General features: G+C 32.6%; 1 protein-coding gene across 9 annotated transcripts in view; it reads left to right on the plus strand.

Moving 5' to 3' along the window:
- The first annotated feature begins 502 nt into the window (after positions 1-502).
- LOC136032062 (uncharacterized) overlaps positions 503-21,951 on the plus strand; it is a 53,029-nt gene continuing 31,580 nt past the window's right edge. For 3 of the 9 annotated variants that reach the window (XR_010618638.1, XM_065712178.1, XM_065712176.1), the window contains exon 1: positions 10,270-11,141. Coding sequence is in view for 3 of the 9 variants with exons in the window: in XM_065712178.1 (XP_065568250.1) it covers positions 10,917-11,141 (225 nt within the window). In the remaining 6 variants the exon portion in view is untranslated. Of the gene's footprint in view, positions 3,368-10,269; positions 11,142-21,951 lie in introns of those variants that run through there. The other 6 variants (XR_010618636.1, XR_010618637.1, XM_065712177.1 and 3 more) reach the window with 5 other exon arrangements.

The following is a 21,951-nucleotide window of genomic DNA, read 5'->3' on the forward strand; positions in this document are numbered from 1 at the left end:
AACAGAAGGGGAAGGCTAGGTTCAAACAGAAGTAGAGAAACTTACTTTTCGCAAAAAAAAATGGTACGAAACTCTCTCCAGCTAAACTGGCTGAAGCTAACTGAGGGAAATTTTCTTCGGACATCCGCCTTGGATAAACAACCTCCCCAGTGCCATCTAGCATAAAAATACGTAAACTCAAAATGAGTTATTGGGGGTGACCGGAGGCACCCCGTGACCGAAGGCGCCCCGGTCTCCCCTACAGTTGTTTTTTCGTTCAGTAATTTGTAAATTACTTACTTGAATTTGAAGTTTGTTCCTCCATCTCGACTCAAAAGGGAACCTGAAAAAGAGAAAAATCAATTATTACTAGTAAGCTACAGTACAGTTGTTTTTTTCGTTAATTAATTTGTAAATTACTTACTTGAATTTGAAGTTTGTTCCTCCATCTCGACTCAAAAGGGATCCTGAAAAAGAGAAAAAATCAATTATTACTAGTAAGCTACAGTACAGTTGTTTTTTTCGTTAAATAATTTGTAAATTACTTACTTGAATTTGAAGTTTGTTCCTCCATCTCGACTCAAAAGGGAACCTGAAAAAGAGAAAAATCAATTATTACTAGTAAGCTACAGTACAGTTGTTTTTTCTTTAAATAATTTGTAAATTACTTACTTGAATTTGAAGTTTGTTCCTCCATCTCGACTCAAAAGGGAACCTGAAAAAGAGAAAAATCAATTATTACTAGTAAGCTACAGTACAGTTGTTTTTTCGTTAAATAATTTACAGATTACTACTCGTAATCCAAAAAAACAAAGTTTTTTTTCTTTAAATTATTTATAAATTACTTACATGAAATTGAAGTTTCCTCCTCCATCTTTACTTGAAAGGGAATCTGAAAAAGAGAAAAATCAATTATTAGTCGTAAGCTAAAGCCAGGTATTTTTTCTTTAAGTAATTTATGAATTTTTGCTTAAAATTGAAGTCTTTTTTCTATGTTGACTCAAAAGGAAACCTGAAAAAGAAGAATAACAAATTTCAGTCCTAAGCCAGAGCACAATTGTTTGTTCTATTAATGATTTATAAATCACTTACTTGAAACTGAATTTTCTTCCTTCATATTGGCTCAAAAGAAAACCAGCCAAAAAGGTATATAGAATATTTGTCATGCATTAAAGCATGACTAGTTTTTATATAATAAACAATTAATATCTTATTTTTAGCCTTTATTTTTACCGCTAGTAAATATGACGATATTGTTTTAATTGTATCTAACTATTACCTCTTTCTTCAGTGAACTTTGAACAACTAAGATGACCTACACACTCTATCTATATATATACCTTTCTTTGTTTATGACGTCACCTTCTTTTACGAATACAAAATGATAAATGTACATGACGTCATACATTTCTGTTGAAAGTGTTAATGTAATTACCTCGTGATACCTTCTTTTTTAATGTGACGTCACCCATATTTCTTACAAAAAATTATAATCTTGCGTGCTCAGAACTTCTCCATGTTGGCTCAACTGAGACTATTATAAAAAGAAATCTCAAATATTCGTCTTAAAGTAAAGCAAAATTGTTTTTTTCATAAATCAATAGTTTCCTTTTGAATTCATTTGAAATCGTTTTTTTCCCTCGGGACCCACAAAGCCTGGAAGTTGCAAAATCTTGATGCCAATAGATTATGGCTCTGCAGTAAAAAAGGTAAATGGGAGAAAAGGCATTATAGTGGTTACTCAGGAAACTTTTTTTTTTTTTTTTTTATCAAATTTGCTTTAGGCCACTTCATAGGTGGTTTTAGGAAGGGAGTTTTAGGGTCGGAGGAGTAATTTGCCCTTGGCATAGAAACTCTAGAGACTCAAAATTCCAAAAGAGTAATCTAACGGTTATAAATATTCTATTATTTCAAAATTTTTGGGTTGGGTTTGATCTTTTGTTGTAACGTCTATTATTTGTCTCTCTGCATTGTCTAATTATATTAAATTTGGTTCATTTTAGATTTCTTACATTGTCAAATCCCATTTATTATATGGATTTTCTCCCTACATATTAGTTTTAATATTTCTCTTTAGATTTCATTTGAAAAGTTTTTTAAATAGACAAATAAAAGTCATCATTTTTCAAAAATAACAAAATGCATATAAAGTAATTTTACTTTTTTGTCCCCCCCCCCCCGTTGGTAATTGGACCAGATAAAGTCTTAGGCTATACTATAAGCAAAATGTATGCTATTCTTTTCCAACTTGGCTTTATTTGGCATTAATAACCAACTGGTGACAGGAAACTAGGTCAGAAAGAATCTGTAGCCTAAACCATGCAATGGGAAATATGACTTTTTTTTTCTTTCTTATCAAGTACTTGTCTTAGGTGAGTAAAACTTGGTGGAATGGATCAAGAACCTAATACTATGCCCTGAGTGGTTTTTTTAAGTATCTATCTAAATGGCGTGGGTCAAGTATCCTGTCTATACATAATATACACTACGAAGTCAATGAAATAAAGATATGGGCGCAAGTGGCTCCAGGTCGCGAAGTACATGTAACATAATAGATAAAAATGTTACAGGTTATTTAAAGCTGATTCATACAAGAAATTTCCATAAATATGTTTAGAGCGCCGAATTTTGGCTCCCTGACCAATTTCAGCTTCAAATAACAATTGTTTGACTACCATTTCAGAAGAAAAGAGCATTATCAAACCATATTGATTAGGGTTTTCAAAGACAGTGTTTAATTTTCATCAAAGATAGTATTTAAGGATTTCTGAGGTTTTTATTATAAATATGAGCGTAATATTACAACATAGACAGTCTCTGGTTTGTTTCTTCTTTTCCCCCCCTTTTCAGGATCAAGCCTTGACTATTTTAATTCCGTTTTTATGCAATAATTTTTTCTTTTTACCCTTGGTTGATTCTACTTTTAAGTTTGTTGTTGTTCTTCATGGTTTTTTATATTTGCTTTTTCTTTTTTTAGCAGTTTTTGCATTCTCGTTTGTTTTTTTTCAATCTTAGTGCTGCATCAAAGATGGATTAGCAAAGGTCTTTGGCAAGGTATCAACACTTGTTTTACTGAGGGGAAAGTTCATTTTATTGTTTTTATTGGATTCCTAAGTATGATGTCCTTAGGAATCTAAAAAGAGCAATAAAATGAACTTCCCGTCAGTAAAACTAGTTTTGATACCTTGCCAAGTGTCGAAAATCTTGTAAAAACTTGTTTTGAAAGCATCTATGATTTTGATGCCGCGTATTTCCTGTCTATGGTGCAGTTGATTAAAAATAAGATTCAGTTTCGAGCGTGCGTTTTCTAAGTCGATTTTTTCATAGTTTTTACCTACCTAGATCGTTTTTATCGTTTTGACTCAGACTCGAGGATGGATTTTCAAAAGTTCGTGTCCTATTTAGATTGTTTTCTGCTTCAGAAACAGACCGTTGTCTTATTAAACGAATAATAATCACTGGCGAAGCTCGTTTCCTTGGTATAGAAATCATTAATGTAATTATCTGCCGCAATGTGTAGCATTTAATGTGAAGCAATTAAGAATCAAAGACTTACTTTCTAGCTATCAAACGGGAATGTCTTGTTCTAAGAGCTTGGAACCAAACTGATTTGTCAACGAAGAATTTGCGTTTTGAAATTGTGAAATTTGCGTGAGCATCCTTCTGATGCTCAAGGCTTTCAACGTTCAGTGGTCTTTTATTTCAGTCACCAGGTGGTTTTTAATAGATAGTAAGGGGGATGTGTGGGGCAAACGAATTTTACCAAGGGTAATTTTCAAAAGGTATCTGGATTATTGTTATACACACGAAAAATATAGGATGTCAATTCTCAGTTAAAAAAGAAAAAATTATTAAAAAAAGAAAATCTTCCACAAAGTATGAACTTTGCCCATTGTTTACATATAGCCTAGTATTGGTTATTGGGAAGTATACAGATGTTTTCTGGGGGAATTTTTTCTGGTGGTGGTGGGGGATTTTAACATCCATAATTCATTTTTGTGTTCTATTCTTGTTATTGAAAAAGGTTTTTTTGTTTTGTTTTTTTAATTTGATGTCCTAACTATTTTCGGTCTATGCTTATAACAGGAGTTACTATTTGAAAAATAATGTATCAATACGTTCTGCTGCTTTCCTTCTGAAGCATAGTACTAAAAATAGTTGCCGTGGCCTCAGATGACAAACATCTTGATTGGTTGAATTTTTTAGTGCTGGAGTGTACGTTCATGTTGGAAAATGAATGTTGGAATTGGACAACATTCACGGCCGTTTGGGGCGATTGAGGATCTTCTACTAGCGATTGTATGTCACAAGCACTAAATAGATGGCTAAAATAATCAATCAGCAAGTAGGGAATATTTCCAATAGCTGAGCAAATAGCACATGTAAATAAAGCTGGACAAATAAATAATCCCATTTGACGCCTCTTTCTACCGGATTCACATGTTTTTTGCCGTCTTTAGCTGTTGACATATCCCTCAATCTTCGGCTTGAATTAGGATTTACGAGTATATTGTGGCAGTGCAATTTCAGCTCTTTTCAGAATCTCTTTTAGATTTCTTGTAATGCTTTTTCATGTTGTTTATAATTCCTGAATTATTTTGTGATGATTGTTTCATGTTAAACAGATTGAAACTGAAAAAATAATTTGAACACTAAAAAAAAGGAATATTATATATTATACTAGCTGTTGGGGTGGCGCTTCGCGCCACCCCAACACCTAGTTGGTGGGGCGCTTCGCGCCCCCCAAGCCCCCCCCGCGCGCGTAAGTCGTTACGCGCCATATTAGTTACGCGCCATTGTAGTTGTGTCCCTGTGTCCCACCTGTGAATAGAGATAGATATAAATATATGTTTTTAACTACGTAAAACATGCGAATATACAACATTCTTCGCTGTCCCATTGTCTGTGCATATAAATAGATTGTCAGGTTTACTGACTCTTGAACATGCAACATATAATTGTCCATTGGAAAAACAATCCCTATTCAGATCTATACCTCATTATTCTAATGATGTGTCCCTGTGTCCCGGTCGTCATTTATATTCCCTGTGTCCCGGTCGTCATTTGTGTCCCGGTGTCCCAGTTTGTAATTTCTCTTTGAGTGTCCCGGTCGTCATTTATATTCCCTGTGTCCCGGTGTCCCGGTCGTCATTTGTGTCCCGGTGTCCCGGTCTGTAATTTCTATTCGAACAATCCCTGTGTCCCGGTCGTCATTTATATATCCCGCCTGTGCCCCCGGCGTCCCCGTTGTAGTTGTGTCCCTGTGTCCCGGTCGTCATTTATATTCCCTGTGTCCCGGTAGTGATTTGTGTCCGGGTGTCCCAGTCTGTAATTTCTCTTTGAGGTTCCCGGTCGTCACTTATATTCCCTCTGTCTCGGTCGTCATTTGTGTCCCGGTCTGTAATTTCTCTTTGAGTGTTTTTTCTTTTTAGTTTTTTTTAGTTTTTTACCTTTTTTCTTTTTTCAGTTTTCTTTTTCTTCTTTATTTTTCAGCGTCACTATGAAGTACATATCGAAGAACCTTTGTTTTTTTAACTTAAATCTGGTAGGCATTGATGACCTTATCCAAGTCAAAATCCCAAACCCAATCATCATCGCTATCATTTTCAGTTTTGATATGTTTTGACTCTCGCTGTCCAGGTGGATTTTCATCTAACTGCGCGGTTTTGCGTTCTTTAGCCGCAAGCCTGTTTTCTTGCTGTTCTTGTGATTCCTCGGAACGCTTTCTTTTCTTACTTTCTCTATCAGCAGCAAGTTTTTTGGCATAAACTCTTTGAGCAGCTTCCTCGGCTGTTGCCAATGTAGGTTCTTCAGTCATTTTACAATTAAACATTTTTCCGTGAACAAATGTCTTAAATACCGTTAATGACGTCACCGTCAAAGCAAAAATGACGACAACTAATTTCATGACGTCAGTCAACACAGAAACATGACGTCACCTGATCCACAGACAGACAACTTATTTTTATATATATAGATAGATATTCCCTCTGTCTCGGTCGTCATTTGTGTCCCGGTCTGTAATTTCTCTTTGAGTGTTTTTTCTTTTTAGTTTTTTTTTAGTTTTTTACCTTTTTTCTTTTTTCAGTTTTCTTTTTCTTCTTTATTTTTCAGCGTCACTATGAAGTACATATCGACGAACCTTTGTTTTTTTAACTTAAATCTGGTAGGCATTGATGACCTTATCCAAGTCAAAATCCCAAACCCAATCATCATCGCTATCATTTTCAGTTTTGATATGTTTTGACTCTCGCTGTCCAGGTGGATTTTCATCTAACTGCGCGGTTTTGCGTTCTTTAGCCGCAAGCCTGTTTTCTTGCTGTTCTTGTGATTCCTCGGAACGCTTTCTTTTCTTACTTTCTCTATCAGCAGGACGTTTTTTGGCATAAACTCTTTGAGCAGCTTCCTCGGCTGTTGCCATTGTAGGTTTTTCAGTCATTTTACAATTAAACATTTTTCCGTGAACAAATGTCTTAAATACCGTTAATGACGTCACCGTCAAAGCAAAAATGACGACAACTAATTTCATGACGTCAGTCAACACAGAAACATGACGTCACCTGATCCACAGACAGACACACAGACAGACAACTTATTTTTATATATATAGATTTCTGTAATGGTTTTTTGGCTAAGCTCTTATGATTTTGTTTAGTTCCAATAAAAAGATGCTGCTACCTTCTATTGGAATGAAAAAGTACGCTTGGATTTCACTTTTGGAGGGAAGAGGCAAAATAATTTTTCTCTGGTCTGTGCCTAAGCCCCCCCCCCGCCATCCCATCCCATCTCTGTTTTTAGAGGCAAATATTATAATCATTATTATTCCATTATGAGTATATTCAATAAGCACAAAACATCGTGAAAACCTACAAAGCGATATCTTTCGGATAGTTTAATTTTTGGATCCATATCCCCATAATTTCTAAACCTTAGTTTTTTTTTGCCAGCGTTCGAACTTAAATTGCTTGCAACTTTAGGTCTTCAGGAAAATTCGATAACAGTGCACGAAGTTGATACTGTTACAGCCTCGTGACATAAAAGATTCAGTTTTAACCCGAAATCCCGAAAAATATGATATTATGAAGAAAAGTAGAAAAGCATGATGAGAGAATTATTGTCAGGGAGCTATGCTCTCAATGACTAAGCAAGCCAAAAGGATACTGATAACTCTTTTTGTTTAATATTTTACTGTAGAGAAATCTAACTCGTCCTCATAGGTGTTCTTCTTATTTACAGGAACAATATGAAAATTCAAATTAACATTAAGGCTTGCTTTTCGACTGAAGAACATTTTTATTTCAGTAGGTGTGTAAATGTTAAGTGGCCTCTTGGCTGCTTTCGCTTTCTCTTATTCAGTTCTTGGCAAAATACCCATTGACAATAGTGTTGTGGATAGTAATATTTTGCTAAACGTAAGAAAGACTAATTGTTTGGTTTATTAGTTTCCTAAATTTTATTGACCAAGCTCTGCTTTGGCTTTGTCTAGTCATGTCATGCCAGTCTAGATGCCTAGCTAAATATTCTTCTGTATTCCCTAATTATTACGATTAAGCTCGATGACGAGTTTGAAATGCCCTTCGATGGACAGTTTTTGTCAATTCAAAGGTTCCATGATATCTATCAAGGCGTTTGTCGGAATATTTATATATATTTTTGATTTAAATGACGGTTCTTTCGAGGGCCAGACATAGCCGCTAGGCTTTCTGGCCAGAACTATAAATAGTAGTGCTCGATACTCGATAGTTACACAATTTTTATCCTTTTAGATCTGTAAATATGTTCAGTTGTTTTTGCGAGAGCCTCAGGTTCATCCATAGGAGCCTTGGATTCTAAGAATTTTTTTCTGGTGTTTTCTTAAAAAAAAAAGAATAACTTTTATAAGTAAAAGAGCTATGTAGAGGTAGAGCTCGGTTCGATTTTATTTATTTCTTTTGTTGTCTAAATGTGGTTGCTTTATTTGCCTGTGCCTCCAATTTTGGTGTATGTGAGCAAAATACTGTTGTTTCCGAGGTGTGACTTTTTACACCCCTTCTTGTATAAATTATTCCCAATAACCATTACTATATGTAAACAATGGTCAAAGTTTGTAACTTGCAGCCCCTCCTCGGGAGCTCTGGGGGATTGAATCGTCCCCAAAGACATAGTTATTGGGTTTTTTGACTATGCTGAACAAATAGCTATTTTAAAATTTTGATCAGGGGACTTTGGAAAAAAATTAGTTTGGGAGGGGGCCTAGGTGCCCTCCAATTTTTTGGGTCACTTAAAAAGGGCACTAGAAATACTACCGCAAATAAATCAAACCCAAAACAAACAGCAATCACAATAAATAGCCGAGTCAAACTCAAAACTAGCGGAAACTAACATGGTTAGGGCTCACAACCCCTATGCCTTCTCAAGGCCAGAACATAATCTGCATTCTAATGAAAAAATACAAAAGAATATGTGTTGTTAGATTAATATACAGATGCTCATATTTATTGTTTAAAATTATAATAATTTTCTATTTATTGAAGTTATCAAAGTGAAAACATTTAATTTTTTCAGTAAAGTGCAAATTATATTCTGGCCTTGAGTAGGCGTAGGGGCTGTGAGTCTTAATCATTTTATTTTCTCCTTGTTTTGAGTTTGACTCGGTTATTTATTGTAATTTCTGTTCGTTCTGGGTTTAATTTATTTATTGATGCTGATTTGTGGTGATTTTACGCTTGGTAGATTATTTGATTCTGTTTGTGCTAATTTTTGGTTTAATGGAGCTCTTTACTTTTCCTTAAAAACTTATTTTGTGGAAATTTTTTTTTAGTAAATTGTCAGTAAAGAACGGAAATATATTGGGAGAAAAATATTTCCTTTAGATCTTTTTTTTTTAAAGAAACGATGAGACTGAAGCTTATTAAAATTTGTGAAGGGCGGGACAAATTTTATCCATGAAAATTTAAAAAAGATCATTTAAAAAATTTTTGCTGGTGTCCCAGTAATTATACTGTACTTTAGGGTTGTTTTTCCATTTTATAGATGAAAATCTGGAAAAATCACACAAAAGTTTTCTTCTGTGTATCAGGGTGTTTGGGGTATACATTTTCAGAGGGGGGGGGTACACTGAATGTCATTTTATGTCTGAAATTCCTCTCACAAATTGAAGTTAGGTCTCCTAGTACTGCGTATTAAAACTGAAAACCATTGAAAAGGAGTATAGGCTGATACCGCTTATATGTGCGTTTAGTTTTGTAACCTTTCAGCTATGCTGAACAAGTGGATATCTCAAAATTTGAATTGAACCATTTTTGAAAAAAAGGGACATGTGAGTGGGCTGGTTGCCCTCCAATCCGTTAGGTCACATAATAAAGAACACTATAAACTTTAATTTCCGTTCAACTGAGCCCTCTCCTGATGTTTTAGGACTATTGGCTCGGTACGATCATCCCTGAGAAAAAACACATCCATGATCTTTCTTCTGGTAAAAAATTAAAAATTTTAAATTTTAGCAGATAAGAGCTTGAAACTGCTATAGAATAGGAAGTTTATTCGTGCTTATTAGGTATTTCAATTGCGAACAAGAGAATTTGGAGAATTTATTGAATATCGATTCGATATTAGAAGTGAAAAGTAAAACCATTAAACAATTCCCAGAGGTTATAGCCCACCCCCCTTACTCCCTACCGACTTCAGTCATTAATCTTTTATCGATTTAACCTGTCCAGTTTTATTAGAAATCTTATTACGAAAAGCACCAAGTCCCATTTTCTTTTTCAATAACTTCTTTTTTTCATTCAGAAAATTATATTTAATGTATAGCTACCTTTTTTTTTAGTAACTCCATTTCTGATCCATTTGCTGATGTAGAGTGTCTATTCATATCCAGTCCACTTTCAAATGTTTTAAGAGAAAAAAAAAATCGAATTTGGAAGTGATAGATTATTGAGAAAAAAAACCTAAACATGAAGAAAAAAATTGCCCTGAGCAAATGTTGTGAAATAGGAAGTATAGAACATATTTTCAATTAACTAGGTTTGCTTATGATCTTGATGATAACGCTCTGAAGTCTATATCGGATATAGTGCGAAATCGGAAGCTTCGAAGGTGGTATATTTGCATGAATACTAATTTGACACATATTGGGAGGCCTAATGGACCACTTATTTTCTTTTTTTGTCTATTAGTTAGCCTCATGTATGATTTGTTTGATCGAATAATGAATCTATGGGCAATAACGTGAAAAATCACCAGATTTAGAAAAAACCTAGAAATTCCTTAAAAATCCAAAAATCCCCAAATGAAAAAGCCTTCCCTTAACAGACCTCAAAAATCCCTATTATAGGGGTAAAATCCCTAGAATGGAAACACTGGACAAAATGCTATCAATCTCAAGAAAGACACTATATTGAGTTTCGATGCTTCAAACCTTGAAGTTATCTATGTTTTGAAATAGATTGCGCTGCTGCATCTACTGTTGGGACCATTACATAATGTTCTAATTTGCATCAAAACGAAAAAATATAATGCAATATGTTGGCTACAATATTTTTCACCTCAACTAATGAGATTTCAATATATTATTCTTATTTATGATAGATGTGTTATTCTACATAAGTTATAAGTCTTGCTCTAATACTCCTCCCAACGGCTTATTCCTTCGTATACGCTATAAAATTATGGAAAACCCCAAAATAACTCGGGGTTTTACTAGTCAAGTAAACTTTTTCTGTGTGTGTTTTACCTGGTATGTAATTACTAAATAAATGGGGCTCGGAAAACGGAATTTGAAGTTGGCCGCTCTTCAAATCAGGATCTGAAATTACAAATTATTGACTTTCCCCTCTATGCATAGCATGTTCAAATGTGCAAGTTTAAATTCTATCATGCAATTCAGTTTTTTTCCGAAACAAAAAACCTTGAAAAAAAATTCGTTCCCTCTTTTGAGAGGGTGATTATTTGACAATATGCGTAAACTGTTAAAAATTTGTTTCATATTAATCATCATTTTAGGTCAAATGCTTGTCAATTGGCTGTTGATTGAATTGGACGAAGTAAATTATCAAAGACATTCCCTTGTGCAGCTAGAAGTTCGACAGCCCATTATTAATTTCTACACTATGCTTTTGCTTGCTGGGGTTATAAGACCTGTTGAGGATGGTAACATCAACGGGGTGGATATGGACTTCGAGGTATGGAGCTTACTGGTTTCTCACGACAAAGTTGGAGCCAAATTTTTCCAAATCCAGTGAAAATGACAGTAAAAAAAGAAAAATGAGCCATAAAGTACCATAAAGGCAAGGATATACTAAAGAAAACTGACCTATTTTTCTGGATGCTTGAATTATACATGCTTATCTTAGTTATTACCAGATTTTTAGTTGAAAATAAGTTTCAGCTAGGAGGGGGGGGGGGTAAACTGGGATCCGGATGAGGCAGTTGCTTCCCGCCCCTGGCCCATAGCAAATTACGCCCCTGTTAAACATGTAATATCTTTTGAAACATTATGTTGCATGCTTATTGATTCTAAACTCCAGTTAGTTTTACCAGTAAATTACGGAATAAGTGTAGTGGGACAAGTAGCTAACGCGGTTAAGTCATCAGGTTATCAGTGTCATCTGGTATTGGATGACACCTGACATTTTTTCAAGCTTTGGAATAATACCATAAAGGCAAGGATATACTAAAGAAAACTGACTGTTTTTCTGGATGCATGAATTATACAAGTTTATCTTAGTTATTGCAAGATTATTAGTAGAAAATAAATTTTAGCTTGGAGGAGGGGGCAAACTAGGGCTGGAGGAGGCAGTTGCCCCCTCTCCTAGCCCATAGTAAATTATGCCCCTGTTAAACATGAAATATCTTTTGAAATATTATTCAGAGAACTTTCACTATCACACGAAATTTTGACTTAATAAATTACTTACTTGGAATTGACTTTTCTTCCTCGATATTGACTCAAAAGAAAATCTGTGAAAGAGAAATATCAAATTTTAATCGCGAACTAAAGCACTATTGTTTATTTCTTTAAATAATTAAAAAATTACTTACTTGGAATCAGATTTTCTTCCTTAATGCTGACTTAAAAGAGAACCTGAAAAAGAGAAATAGCAAATACTAGTCATAAGCTAAAGCACAATTGTTTTTTCTTTAAATAATTGTAAAAATTGTTCAATGAAAAAAAAAAGTGAACAAAGTGAAACAAGTGAAAAAGAGAAATATTGAATATTAAACCTAAGCTAAACGGAAAGGTTTTTTTTTATAATCTCACCGCGTTGCTACCGCCTCATTTTGCTCTATTTAAAGTCTTAGCATTTTATTGAAAACATTATGGTTTAAGAAGGCTGGAGATGGTGGTTTAAGAAGGTTTCTATATACAGCGCTTTATTGATGATTATCCAGCATTATGGAACTAACCCAGCTCTGGTTATTATCAAAAGTAACTTTCTTTGAAACTGAGAATGGTGAAGTCTTTCCTATTTGGAAAACACTTGTTAATTTTTTTTGTGAAATCCGTCTTATTTTAGTTCAAAGAAATGTTGCAAGTTAAGGCTTGAGATTTAGCTTAAAATGACATAGTTTGCTAAAATTCAGAATAATTATTTCATTCTGCTAAATTTTTTAACAGTAAAGTTTTGAATAAGTGCAAAGAGGACCTTCGGATGAAAATTTCCAAACTTCAAGATTTAAGCCTAGGTTTCAAAAAAGGATATTACTATAGGTCAACGGTCTGACGTCCAGTCCGACACATTTAAATCTTAAATTATTTGCTCTCTTTTGTGACATAAGAAGATTTAAACCTAAGCATAAAAAAATATGTTTACTAAGTAGCAGTTGCTGAAAGGTAGTTTGTACTCACAACCATACTCACACTGTGAGTATGTACTCACAGTATGTGAGTATGTGAACATGTACTCACACTCACTACCATAGTGGGTAGTTTGTACTCACCAGGTTACACCCAGACTTGCCTATTGCATTTCTCTGTAGAAGGAGGGATAATATGTTAAAATACTAATGGGGATTGGGTTAAGATTTTAGGCATCTGGAAAGGGGTATAAAACATGATGCTGTACGTATGAAGAAAGCATGAACTACTTTAAATTTCATAGATTTGATAGATTTTTTTTATTCTTGAGTTGTTCTTTATCATTTGGAAATAGATGTTCAGATCGTATGCTCTCGAAACAAAAATATGTATTCTATTATTTTTCTCTTATATTCTCTTATTTATTAATAAAAAAAATTGTAGATGTCAGACAAAACTGAAACGGAATATGAACGCAATTTTTAACAGCATTTTAAGTAGAAGGCAAAACAGCCCCCATTGGAGAGGATGTTTTATACATTTAAGCTGCCTAGCAATATGTCCGAAACGGAACGCTACAAGTAAATTCTATCGCTCGTGAAATGCAAATCTTCAAATCTATGCTTCAAATCTTGAAAAAAATATGAAAAGTTGTTTTTCTTTAAATAATTTATAAATTACCTACTTGAATTTGAAGTTTGTCCCTCCATGGTGACTCGAAAGGGAACCTATAAAAGAGAAAGATCAATTATTCGTAGGAAGCTACAGAACAGATGTCTTTTCTTTAAATAATTTTTAAATTACTTATTTGACTTTGCAGTTTGTTCCTCCTTCTCGACTCAAAAGGGAACCTGTAAAAGAGAAAGATCAATTATTCGTAGGAAGCTATAGTACAGTTGTTTTTCTTTAAATAATTTATAAATTACCTACTTGAATTTGCTTTTACTTTGAATTTACTTTGAATTTAAAAGAAAAATATCAATTATTAGTACTTAGCTATAGCATAGTTGTTTTTTTGTTAAATAATTTACATATTACTTACTTGTATTTGAAGTTTGTTCCTCCACGTAGACTCAAAAGAGACCCTGAAAAAGAAAAAAATTAATTATTAGTACTAATTTATAATTATAAAATTAATTATAAATTATTTACTTGAATTTGAAGTTCGTTCCTCCATGTCGACTCAAAAGGGACCCTGAAAAAGAAAAAGATCAATTATTAGTACTAAGCTATAGCATAGTTGTTTTTTCGTTAAATAATTTATAAATTACTTACTTGAATTTGAAGTTTGTTCCTCCATATCGACTCAAAAGGGACCCTGAAAAAGAAAAAGATCCATTATTAGTACTAAGCTATAGCATAGTTGTTTTTTCGTTAAATAATTTATAAATTACTTACTTGAATTTGAAGTTTGTTCCTCCATGTCGACTCAAAAGGGACCCTGAAAATGAAAAAGATCAATTATTAGTACTAAGCTATAGCATAGTTGTTTTTTCGTTAAATAATTTATAAATTACTTACTTGAATTTGAAGTTTGTTCCTCCATGTCGACTCAAAAGCGACCCTGAAAAAGAAAAAAGATCAATTATTAGTACTAAGCTATAGCATAGTTGTTTTTTCGTTAAATAATTTACATATTACTTACTTGAATTTGAAGTTTGTTCCTCCATGTCGACTCAAAAGGGACCCTGAAAAAGAAAAAGATCAATTATTAGTACTAAGCTATAGCATATTTGTTTTTTCGTTAAATAATTTACATATTACTTACTTGAATTTGAAGTTTGTTCCTCCATGTCGACTCAAAAGCGACCCTGAAAAAGAAAAAAGATCAATTATTAGTACTAAGCCATAGCATAGTTGTTTTTTCGTTAAATAATTTACATATTACTTACTTGAATTTGAAGTTTGTTCCTCCATGTCGACTCAAAAGGGACCCTGAAAAAGAAAAAGATCAATTATTAGTACTAAGCTATAGCATAGTTGTTTTTTCGTTAAATAATTTATAAATTACTTACTTGAATTTGAAGTTTGTTCCTCCATGTCGACTCAAAAGGGACCCTGAAAAAGAAAAAAGATCAATTATTAGTACTAAGCTATAGCATAGTTGTTTTTTCGTTAAATAATTTACATATTACTTACTTGAATTTGAAGTTTGTTCCTCCATGTCGACTCAAAAGGGACCCTGAAAAAGAAAAAGATCAATTATTAGTACTAAACTATAGCATAGTTGTTTTTTCGTTAAATAATTTATAAATTACTTACTTGAATTTGAATTTATGGAGGAACAAAGTAAGTTTGTTCCTCCATGTCGACTCAAAAGGGACCCTTAAAAAGAAAAAGATCAATTATTAGTACTAAGCTAAAGCATAGTTGTTTTTTCGTGAAATAATTTACATATTACTTACTTGAATTTGAAGTTTGTTCCTCCAAGTCGACTCACAAGGAACCCTGAAAATGAAAAAGATCAATTATTAGTACTAAGCTAGAGCATATTTGTTTTTTCGTTAAATAATTTATAAATTACTTACTTGAATTTGAAGTTTGTTCCTCCATGTCGACTCACAAGGAACCCTGAAAATGAAAAAGATCAATTATTAGTACTAAGCTATAGCATAGTTGTTTTTTCGTTAAATAATTTATAAATTACTTACTTGAATTTGAAGTTTGTTCCTCCATGTCGACTCAAAAGGGACCCTGAAAAAGAAAAAGATCAATTATTAGTACTAAGCTATAGCATAGTCGTTTTTTCGTTAAATAATTTACATATTACTTACTTGAATTTGAAGTTTGTTCCTCCATGTCGACTCAAAAGGGACCCTGAAAAAGAAAAAGATCAATTATTAGTACTAAGCTATAGCATATTTGTTTTTTCGTTAAATAATTTACATATTACTTACTTGAATTTGAAGTTTGTTCCTCCATGTCGACTCAAAAGCGACCCTGAAAAAGAAAAAGATCAATTATTAGTACTAAGCTATAGCATAGTTGTTTTTTCGTTAAATAATTTACATATTACTTACTTGAATTTGAAGTTTGTTCCTCCAAGTCGACTCACAAGGAACCCTGAAAATGAAAAAGATCAATTATTAGTACTAAGCTAGAGCATATTTGTTTTTTCGTTAAATAATTTATAAATTACTTACTTGAATTTGAAGTTTGTTCCTCCATGTCGACTCACAAGGAACCCTGAAAATGAAAAAGATCAATTATTAGTACTAAGCTATAGCATAGTTGTTTTTTCGTTAAATAATTTATAAATTACTTACTTGAATTTGAAGTTTGTTCCTCCATGTCGACTCAAAAGGGACCCTGAAAAAGAAAAAGATCAATTATTAGTACTAAGCTATAGCATAGTCGTTTTTTCGTTAAATAATTTACATATTACTTACTTGAATTTGAAGTTTGTTCCTCCATGTCGACTCAAAAGGGACCCTGAAAAAGAAAAAGATCAATTATTAGTACTAAGCTATAGCATATTTGTTTTTTCGTTAAATAATTTACATATTACTTACTTGAATTTGAAGTTTGTTCCTCCATGTCGACTCAAAAGGGACCCTGAAAAAGAAAAAGATCAATTATTAGTACTAAGCTATAGCATATTTGTTTTTTCGTTAAATAATTTACATATTACTTACTTGAATTTGAAGTTCGTTCCTCCATGTCGACTCAAAAGGGACCCTGAAAAAGAAAAAGATCCATTATTAGTACTAAGCTATAGCATAGTTGTTATTTCGTTAAATAATTTATAAATTACTTACTTGAATTTGAAGTTTGTTCCTCCATATCGACTCAAAAGGGACCCTGAAAAAGAAAAAGATCCATTATTAGTACTAAGCTATAGCATAGTTGTTTTTTCGTTAAATAATTTATAAATTACTTACTTGAATTTGAAGTTTGTTCCTCCATATCGACTCAAAAGGGACCCTGAAAAAGAAAAAGATCCATTATTAGTACTAAGCTATAGCATAGTTGTTATTTCGTTAAATAATTTATAAATTACTTACTTGAATTTGAAGTTTGTTCCTCCATATCGACTCAAAAGGGACCCTGAAAAAGAAAAAGATCAATTATTAGTACTAAGCTCTAGCATAGTTGTTTTTTCTTTAAATTAAATAAAAAAAACTAATTTTTTTAGCTGAAAGTAAGGAGCGACATTAAAACTTAAAACGAACAGAAATTACTCCGTATATGAAATGAGTTGTCCCCTCCGCAATCCCTCGCTCTTTGCGCTAAAGCTTTAAATTGTTTTAAAAAGTAGAATTGTGGCAGAGTCAAACTTTAGCATAAAGAGCGAGGGTTTGCGGAGGGGACAACTCATTTCATATACATAAAAGTTTGACTCTGCCACAATTCTACTTTTTAAAACAATTTAAAGCTTTAGCGCAAAGAGCGAGGGATTGCGGAGGGGACAACTCATTTCATATACGGAGTAATTTCTGTTCGTTTTAAGTTTTAATGTCGCTCCTTACTTTCAGCTAAAAAAATTAGTTTTTTTTATTTAATTTCTGAACGTTTTTGAATTAATGCATGTTTGGTTTTGGCTCTCCGCACATAAATTATTAAAATGAAACTTGTATATTAATTCTTTTTTTGGCTAAATGGCTTTCTCTTAGTTTTGATCAGACGATTTTGAGAAATAAGGGGCGGAGAAGAAGGCCTAGTTGCCCTCCAATTTTTCGGTTACTTAAAAAGGCAACTAGAACTTTTAATTTTTAATGAACGTTTTTATTAGTAAAAAATACACGTAACTTAAGAATTAACTTGCGTAACAAACTTTCATAACCTTATATTTTTATTATGTATACGAGGGGGTTTGTACCCTCGTTAATACCTCGCTCTTTACACTAAATCGTAAGTTTTGTCCCAATTCTTTAAGAATGACCCCTGAATCAGAAAGGCCGTAGAATAAATAGTTGAAGTTACTAAAAATACTTTAGCATAAAGAGTAAGGTATTTATCTCCTCCTAAGTACCTCGCTCTTTATGCTAAAGTATTTTTAGAACCCCTCATATGCGTAATTATCTCTGTTCGTTTTATGTTTCAATGCTACTTCTTCCTTTCATTTGAAAAAACGTTTTAATGTTTATTTTTCATTGTTTTTTTATAGTAATGCTAGAGAACCCTGCGCCCTTTTCATTGAATTTTTCTTCCCCCATGACAGATTCCTCCAAGGAAAGATCCTCCAACATAGCCCCCTCTCCTCAGCCCCACCCCCAAACAAAATAAAATCCCCCTGAAAACGTCTGTACACTTCCCAATAACCATTACTATATGTAAACACTGGTCAAAGTTTGTAACTTGCAGCCCCTCCCCTAGGGATTGTGGGGGAGTAAGTCATCCCCAAAGACATAGTTATTATGGTTTTCGACTATGCTGAACAAAATGGCTATCTCAAAATTTTGATCCGTTGACTTTGGGAAAAAAATGAGCGTGGGAGGGGGCCTAGATGCCCTCCAATTTTTTTGGTCACTTAAAAAGGGCACTAGAAATTTTCATTTCCGTTAGAATGAGCCCTCTTGCGACATTCTAGGACCACTTGGTCGATACGATGACCCCTGGGGAAAAGAAAAAAAAAAAAAACAAAAAAAAAAAAACAAACAAATAAACACGCACCCGTGATTTGTCTTCTGACAAAAAATACAAAATTCCACATTTTTGTAGATAGGAGCTTGAAACTTCTATAGTAGGGTTCTCTGATACGCTGAATCTGATGGTGTCATTTTCGTTAAGATCCTACGACTTTTAGGGGGTGTTTCTCCCTATTTTCTTAAATAAGGCAAATTTTCTCAGGCTCGTAACTTTTGATGGGTAAGACTAAACTTGATGAAACTTACATATTTAAAATCAGCATTAAAATGCGATTCTTTTGATGTAGCTATTGATATCAAAATTCAATTTTTTAGAGTTTTGGTTACTATTGAGCCGGGTCGCTCCTTACTACAGTTCGTTACCACGAACTGTTTGATAATTTATAAATTACTTACTTGAATTTGAAGTTTGTTCCTCCATATCGACTCAAAAGGGACCCTGAAAAAGAAAAAGATCCATTATTAGTACTAAGCTATAGCATAGTTGTTATTTCGTTAAATAATTTATAAATTACTTACTTGAATTTGAAGTTTGTTCCTCCATGTCGACTCAAAAGGGACCCTGAAAAAGAAAAAGATCAATTATTAGTACTAAGCTATAGCATAGTTATATATATAAAAATAAGTTGTTTGTGTGTGGATCTGTGGATGGATCAGGTGACGTCATGTTTGTTCGCATATGACGTCTGAATTATTTCACACTAATACAAAAGAAGAAAAAAACTAAAAAAGGTAAAAACTACAAAAAAAACTAAAAAGAAAAAAAAAACTAAAAAAGCTAAAAAACTAAAAAAAACTAAAAAAAGGTAAAAATCTAATAACTAAAAAAAACTGAAAAAAATAAAAAAAGGCAAAAACTACAAAAAAAAATAAAAACTAATAAAAAAACTAAAAAAGCTAAAAAACTAAAAAAACTAAAAAAAACTAAAAAAAGGTAAGAAACTAAAAAAAAACTAAAAACTAAAAAAGAAAAAAACTAAAAAAAAGGAAAAAACTGAAAAATAAAAGAGAAAAAGAAAACTAAAAAAATATGAATAAATATATATAAAAATAAGTTGTTTGTGGGTTATGTCTGTCTGTCTGTCTGTCGAGTGACGTCGTGTTTGTCCGCATATGACGTCTGAATTATTTCACACTAATACAAAAGAAGAAAAAAAACTAAAAAAGGTAAAAACTACAAAAAAAACTAAAAAGAAAAAAAACTAAAAAAGCTAAAAAACTAAAAAAAGGTAAAAAACTAAAAACTAAAAAAAAAATGAAAAAACTAAAAAAAGGCAAAAACTAAAAAAAAACTAAAAACTAATAAAAAAACTAAAAAAGCTAAAAAACTAAAAAAACTAAAAAAACTAAAAAAAGGTAAAAAACAAAAAAAAAACTAAAAACTAAAAAAGAAAAAACTAAAAAAAAGGAAAAAACTGAAAAATAAGAGAAAAAGAAAACTAAAAAAATATTAATAAATATAAAAAATATAAATATAAATATAATATAAATTAGCAATCAACAAAGCACCGAGACACAAATGACGACCGGGACACAGGGAGTATAAATGACGACCAGGACATAAGTAAAAAAAAAAAACTAAAAAAACTAAAAAAATGGTAAAAACTACATGGGGACGCCGGGGGGCACAGGGGGATATAAATGACGACCGGGACACCGGGACACAAGGAATATAAATGACGCCCGGGACACTCAAAGAGAAATCACAGACTGGAACACCGGGACACAAATGACGACCGGGACACAGGGAATATAAATGACGACCGGGACACAGGGACATAACTACAAAGGGGACGCCGGGGTGCACAGGGGGATATATAAATGACGATGGCGACTCAGGGAATGGTCGATTAGCAATCACCATCAACAAAGCTCAAGGGCAATCATTACAATCATGAGGTATAGATCTGAATACGGATTGTTTTCCCATGGACCATTATATGTTGCATGTTCAAGAGTCGGTAAACCTGACAATCTATTTATATGCACAGACAATGGGACAGCAAAGAATGTTGTATATTCGCAAGTTATATATATATATATATATATATATATATATATATATATATATATATATATATATATATATATATATATATATATATATATATATATATATATATATATATATATATATATATATATATATATATATATATATATATATATATATATATATATATATATATATATATATATATATATATATATATCTATATTCACAGGTGGGACATAGGGACACAACTACAATGGCGCGTAACTAATATGGCGCGTAACGACTTACGCGCGCGGGGGGGCTTGGGGGGCGCGAAGCGCCCCCACTAACTAGGTGTTGGGGTGGCGCGAAGCGCCACCCCAACAGCTAGTAATTTATAAATTACTTACTTGAATTTGAAGTTTGTTCCTCCATGTCGACTCAAAAGCGACCCTGAAAATGAAAAAGATCAATTATTAGTACTAAGCTATAGCATAGTTGTTTTTTCGTTAAATAATTTATAAATTACTTACTTGAATTTGAAGTTTGTTCCTACATGTCGACTCAAAAGCGACCCTGAAAAAGAAAAAAGATCAATTATTAGTACTAAGCTATAGCATAGTTGTTTTTTCGTTAAATAATTTACATATTACTTACCTGAATTTGAAGTTTGTTCCTCCATGTCGACTCAAAAGGGACCCTGAAAAAGAAAAAGATCAATTATTAGTACTAAGCTATAGCATAGTTGTTTTTTCGTTATATAATTTATAAATTACTGACTTGAATTTGAAGTTTGTTCCTCCATGTCGACTCAAAAGCGACCCTGAAAAAGAAAAAGATCAATTATTAGTACTAAGCTATAGCATAGTTGTTTTTTCGATAAATAATTTATAAATTACTGACTTGAATTTGAAGTTTGTTCCTCCATGTCGACTCAAAAGGGACCCTGAAAATGAAAAAGATCAATTATTAGTACTAAGCTATAGCATAGTTGTTTTTTCGTTAAATAATTTATAAATTACTTACTTGAATTTGAAGTTTGTTCCTCCATGTCGACTCAAAAGCGACCCTGAAAAAGAAAAAGATCAATTATTAGTACTAAGCTATAGCATAGTTGTTTTTTCGATAAATAATTTATAAATTACTGACTTGAATTTGAAGTTTGTTCCTCCATGTCGACTCAAAAGCGACCCTGAAAAAGAAAAAGATCAATTATTAGTACTAAGCTATAGCATAGTTGTTTTTTCGTGAAATAATTTATAAATTACTTACTTGAATTTGAAGTTTGTTCCTCCATGTCGACTCAAAAGCGACCCTGAAAAAGAAAAAGATCAATTATTAGTACTAAGCTATAGCATAGTTGTTTTTTCGATAAATAATTTATAAATTACTGACTTGAATTTGAAGTTTGTTCCTCCATGTCGACTCAAAAGGGACCCTGAAAATGAAAAAGATCAATTATTAGTACTAAGCTATAGCATAGTTGTTTTTTCGTTAAATAATTTATAAATTACTTACTTGAATTTGAAGTTTGTTCCTCCATGTCGACTCAAAAGCGACCCTGAAAAAGAAAAAGATCAATTATTAGTACTAAGCTATAGCATAGTTGTTTTTTCGTTAAATAATTTATA

This window comes from Artemia franciscana, chromosome 10 (assembly GCF_032884065.1).
Source record: "Artemia franciscana chromosome 10, ASM3288406v1, whole genome shotgun sequence".
NCBI classification, from domain to species: Eukaryota; Metazoa; Arthropoda; class Branchiopoda; order Anostraca; family Artemiidae; genus Artemia; species Artemia franciscana.